The 6,063-nt window shown below is 37.1% G+C and overlaps 1 protein-coding gene across 1 annotated transcript; it reads left to right on the top strand.

The window, feature by feature from the left end:
- Positions 1-6: 6 nt before the first annotated feature.
- LOC105120789 (Golgi SNAP receptor complex member 1-2-like) lies at positions 7-4,231 on the top strand. The gene is made up of 6 exons (XM_011019169.1): positions 7-306; positions 375-568; positions 1,594-1,683; positions 1,771-1,842; positions 3,706-3,835; positions 3,944-4,231. The coding sequence occupies exons 1-6, from the start codon at positions 168-170 to the stop codon at positions 4,039-4,041; spliced, it is 723 nt and encodes a 240-aa protein (XP_011017471.1). The 5' UTR covers positions 7-167; the 3' UTR covers positions 4,042-4,231.
- The last annotated feature ends 1,832 nt before the right edge of the window (positions 4,232-6,063 follow it).

Raw genomic sequence — 6,063 nt, 5'->3', positions numbered from 1 at the left:
CTCTTCCCCTGCGATTCGAGTGGGATGAAGCATCCAATACAAGTTAGAGAATTTATATACATAAAGAATAAATCCGTGAGGAAAATAAACAGTGATACCGTTGGATCACGAAACGAGGAAATAGCAGTGGTAGGACCAGATTGTAGTTCGTGAGGATCGGATCCAAAATGACTGATCCAAATCTAGAGTTACAAGAATCAGGTTGGGAAGAACTTAGAAGAGAAGCAAGAAAGATCGAAGGAGATCTCGATGTCAAACTCTCTTCTTATGCCAAACTTGGCGCTCGATTTACTACTCAAGGAGGAGGTGAATTTTGTTTTAATTTTGATTAATTAATTAAGTGGAGATTATTTTAACTGATGAGTGTGAATCAGGTTATGTGGAAGTTGGTTCGCCAACAGTTGGATCCAGTAGGTCATGGAAATCAATGGAAATGGAAATTCAATCTTCACTTGAGAAGTTACTCGATATCAATGATGCTATGAGCAGATGTGCTGCGGCGTCCGCTGCTACTTCAGTTACTCAAAAGCTAGCAAGGCATAGAGATATACTTCATGAGTTTACGCAGGTTTGGTACTTGTTTTTCTTATGATTTTGCTTCTATCTAGTGTCTTTTTTCTTTCTTGTACCGAAATCTTAGGAAATTTCTGTGTTGTGTTGTATGTTTGCGATGCGTGTATTGGCAGCAATGCGGACATGAATTCGATAGAGTGTTTACATACATACATATATAATGTGGCTTAATTCCGGTCAGAGAGGGGGGGAGATAGAAAGAAATGTGGCTATTTGTGCGAACTAGTGTACGAACCTTAATTGGGAAATGGAAATGTTGGTGTGGGTGTTTTCGATATTTTGTTGTGAGAAGATAGTTGATTTGGTTGTTACTGTCTTTGTGCTTAATTTCCATCAGTATGTCATGATTGCAGGCAAAATCCGTTTCAGTTTTTTTCACTTTTCTTGCTTTTTTTCATTCGAAGACTGTATGAATCATGCTCTGTTTTCCGGGACTTAATTCCTGCGCCCTGAACAGTGAGAAAGAATGGATGGTAACAACTTAGCTATTTGTGCTTACATGACTAAAATTTCAAAGGGTAATTTTAATTTAGTGGAATGCATCTGATCTCGTAGAATTTTTTTTCAAAATGCATCTTTTATTCCTGTTGGCGTCTTAAGCTCAACTTCAGATCTTATTCAAAATCTCTCTTTCTATTTGGCAGTCGCTGGTTTAATTTTGCAGTTGTGTGTTTATGATTGAATAGCAAAGTCCAAGATAGAACTTCAAAGATTTGTGGTAGGGGATAAGAAGAAAGAAAACTTGCTATACCGAATTGCTCAAAAATTGATTTTGTTCATCTCTTTTCTCATGTTCTCTTTGACTAGTTAGTGGATCAGTTAGATGCTAAAACACAAGCATATTAGGATTTTTTCACACCACTTCTATTTTGACAGTTTTTTCCTTTATGAATGCTTCATATTTCATCACATCCTTAATCTTTTTTATTTCATTGTGGACACAACTTCTATATTCTTGTGCTAAGAATTGCTGTTTTAGTGGCTTCTGTCTCATTGAGCAAATATAATTTGTTACTTTAGGAGTTTAGACGAATCAAGGGAAACATAAACTCAATGAGGGAACATGCTGAGCTTCTGAGTTCTGTCAGAGATGATATTAGTGAGTACAAGGTGAGTGTCATTTGAACTCTTAAAACTGTTCTATGATCTCATTTTTCATTTCTCAAAATTGATTTTTGTTTATCTGTGTACTTACAGGCATCTGGTAGCATGTCTCCAAGAGTGCAGTTGCTACGAGAAAGAGCTGCCATCCACGGAAGCATTGCTCATGTGAGACTTTCTCACTTTCTTTTTGCCATATTTAAGTCAGATTCTTTAGATGAAAATTTTTCCTTGCTCATTTCTTGCCATTTTAGTTGATGGAAAAAGAAATAAGGATGTTGGAATGAACAACTGGCTATGTTGAACAGGATAGAGTTAAATAATAGGTTTTCTTAGCTAGGATGTGGAGACAGGATGAAATACGGACAGGATGAACAGAAGTTATTAACTAATTCAGGGTGCTACAAGAAGAGGAAGCTGGAAAAGGCAAAAAAGATTTGTGAGTGCAATAAATTTCAATAGCCTAAGAGTTGGCATATCTGGCATAGATAGGGGAAAATGGCAGGAAATGCATGTAGTTGACTATCAATAGTGGGAGTTTTGCTTATTTGTCACTAGATCTGTAAATCTAATCACCACCAACTCCTTTAATTGGGTATGAACCCTGAACCTCTACAGCATTGCACTTTGCGAAGTGACAGGTACACCACTCAGCTAATATGGACAGTGAGAGTTTACTGCATTTCTAGTTTACTAGCAGTGTGCTGCAGGGGTGGATTTTGGGAAAGTGAGATAAATATTAAGTATAGCCACACTTTCTTTTTGCCATATTTACGTCAGATTCTCACCAATGAAATTGGGTGGAAGAAAAATATGGTGAGGAATTTGGTTTTCCACTTTATGTATCTCCTGCAGAAACAAGGAACTAAGGAATGGAATGAAAGAAATTTCCTTTCCATGGCCACCGTATCCATTTTTTTATATTTGGAGAGAGACTTCAAGGTTCTTTCATGATGCTGAAGTCATAAAACATATGGTGTGATATGGATTGGAAGAGAGGAACAACACTGCACTTCAATAGAGGAAGAGAGTTGAAGAACAAGAAGCACGAGGCACAATTTGTAGAGAAAGTAGTGTATTAGAACTCTCTGTTCATCTATAATGAAATAGATATGGATTGAGATTTTTACCAATCTATGATGTTTATTCTGATGATGATTACAATGTTAATTATGGAAGCAACAGTGAGAGTAATGATACACATGATGTCTTCACAGAAAAGTCTAAAGTTGAGTTAGAAAAGAATATCATAGTAGCAATTCAACAAAAGGAATACATTGGTCTGTGATATGCTGATCCTTTCGACTACATGATAGAACCTCAAAACATAAGCATTTACAAAGATTATATGTTGGTTGCAGATGTTGATAATAAACAGTTGTGCTGCCTAGGACAACGGAAGAGGAATAAATTTCAAGGTCAAGTTTGTTGTGCTAGTGTTACCATACATTAAAGGAAACAACTATTTAGTTTTGGATATGTACTTGAAACTCCAAAGAAAAAAAATGATGGCAACTCTTGACTGGACATCCATGATGTTGAGGCAAGAATGGTTTCAACTGGAGAATGTGTTTCTTCTAACCTAGGGAGAATGACTTGGGAGCTTTGTCATTTTATTATATTTCTGATATTAGAGTTAATTTATTTAGGGTCATGTGATTTTTTAAAATATTTCTTTTATAGGCCAAGTAATTTTACTTGGAGACTCAGACTAGAGAACATTTTCCCACAAGGACATGGGACTTGAACTAGTATAAATAGACTGCGAGGTTATTCTAAAATGTAGCTTTTGTTAATCTATCAATCTATTCAGATTCTTAAGGTTTCTTGTGAACCCTAAATTCTATGATCATGTTCCAACTTCATTTTATCCTAGTTTTAACCATTATTCTTCTGTAATTTTTGTTTTCTACTGCTTCCCTCTTCCCACTCTACGTCATGAAGTCCCCTGCAATAACCATTCAGTTCTTTTGCCAGCAAGTTGTTCGTTGATATTAAGTCAATTAACAATGTTGGTCCACGTCTGTGCAGATAGATGATGTTATTAATCAAGCTCAAACGACCAGGGCTGTTTTGGGTTCTCAAAGGACTTTTTTTGGAGATGTTCAAGGGAAAGTGAAGCTTCTAAGTGACAAATTCCCGGTTATCCGTGGCCTTCTTGGTACTTTTCAAAAGCCATCTGTATTATAAACGTTTATCCCTGATACTCTGCAACATTAAGTAATTATATAACAATTCTTCTTCTTCTTCTTCTTCTTCTGTTTTCAAGGTTCTATCAGGAGACGTCGATCGAGAGACACGCTCATTCTGTCTGCAGTCATTGCTGCTTGTACATTGTTTCTTATCATCTATTGGCTTTCAAAATAACGTACAAATGCTATTTACTGCTACAAAACTTACAAAACGATAATGCTCTTCCAAATCAATTTTGCTTCTGTAATTTGTTAGGATGGATTAAGTTGTGTATGCATGCATGTGGTACCATTACGCCAAGGTATACGTTTCGTATGGGATTTTGCTTGTTCCAATCACATGGCTAGATGTTTATTAATGTTCACATGAACAGCCACACAAGCATTTAGATGTCAACAAAGGGGACATATCTCGTTGCTGCATAGGAACTGCCCGTCAGCATGATGGTTCCTTGTCACGCCTTGAAACATCATTTTCTCTTGTGGCGCAGCTTTTGCCCGTGTTTGTATTACATTAAAACCTATTCTTCATGGATTTTTCCAGCTTATCAACCTCACATTGAATGCGCATAAATCTTTGCCGGACGGGGCACGTGAGTGCCAGACATGTCTCTTGTTGTATTCATTTCTTGATATGGAATTCTCCATCTCGTCCTTATTTGTTACTGTTCTCATGTCGGAAACCATTCTTACCAAGGCTGCCCTCGATTAAACTTACTGGAGCTGCTCTGTCAGGTAGCAGCTTCTTATTTCCCGATTATAACTGTAGCTGCACAAGATTTTCGAGGTGGAGCCCAAGTTGTTTGCAAGATGTATCCAAAAGTCAGAATTTACCCTTGCCTGAGCCGCACATTTGGCCTAGAAGCCAGCAAATTATATTAGCTTGCAATGTCATATTGGTCTTTTCCGTTTTTGTATTAGATGTTTTTTTTTTCCCGGTTCACGCAATGTTCTTGAAGCAATGCAATGACGCTAAATCGGCCCTTTTAGACATGTCAAATACAGCTTAATTATCTTGCATTTAAGACTTGAATCCATTAGCCAAGGAGCAGGTGAATAGCAGTTCTGTTTGCATATATTCTGTCACTCGTTTTCTGGCTGAAGTTACCAGCTAATTAATGACCGGAACACAATCACTTTTGTGACCACAATGATAAATAAAACAGAATAGTAAGAAACTTGGCGTGCGCTTTAACCACATGAAACTTCAATTAACAGAAGTTCCACCAATGGCATCCAACACGTCAAATTGCTAAAGCCGAAGAAACTACAAGTGAGATGGCCCCATGCCTTCACTAGACATACATGCTCTCTTCATTAAGTTCACAGGATAACTTCCAAGTGGTGTTATTTTATTCAGACACATACAAGATTTAGTTTATCATTTTCGATAGGAATTCTAATTAAATCCATTCCCGCTCCCAACCAAAAAGGAAAAAAACAAAACAAAAGAAAGAAAGATTTTAGAAGTGGGCTTCAGACATATTTCACTTGTAAAAACAAAAGAAGACAAGTTGATGTAATCAACGCATGCACTGCAACAGAAAGAAGTTGAGGTGTGAAAAGCAATGGCATGTGATGGATTTAAGGATACGCAGGATCTTATTCATCGAGAAATAAGGGGAAAACTACAAAACATGAGGGGAAACAAGTTTTAAAACCTAACTGGCTTCTTTCTTCTAGCTAGTTTTTACTTTGGCAGAAATCGAACACCATAAACTGTTGAATTTAATTTATACCATTTATGGTGAATCAGTGACCGTGGCAGTTCTGTAAAAAAACAAACAAGAAATGGATCTCATTTTCATGTCTTTTTCGACAAGCCTCGAGGCCTCCAACTTGAGATGGCTCCTTGTAACAGTGGCTTGGCTACCTCCCTAACTCAGCCATGTTGATGTAGTCGTAGCAGTAGTACTTTTTTGTGACAGTCAATCTGTACACTATCACATTCACACACCACCCTATTACTCAGAGCTTGAGATGCCAAAACAAACTGCACAGCCCTAAAACCATCGTCTTTATTGGATTTCTACCCTGTTCTTATTTACACAGAAGGCTTGTTTTAACTTCTGTGCATGCATGTACATAAGCCTTTTCATGATGGAAGATGAGATCACTTATTGCTGGTTATTGTTGTTGTTGTTGTTAATTATATGTGTGTAGTTGTCTTATTGTCATATGGAGTGTGGTGTGAATG

This window comes from Populus euphratica, unplaced genomic scaffold (assembly GCF_000495115.2).
Source record: "Populus euphratica unplaced genomic scaffold, PopEup_1.0 scaffold6.1, whole genome shotgun sequence".
Lineage (NCBI taxonomy): Eukaryota > Viridiplantae > Streptophyta > Magnoliopsida > Malpighiales > Salicaceae > Populus > Populus euphratica.
Note: the sequence above shows the minus strand (reverse complement) of the source record. Positions and strands in the feature narration are given on the sequence as shown.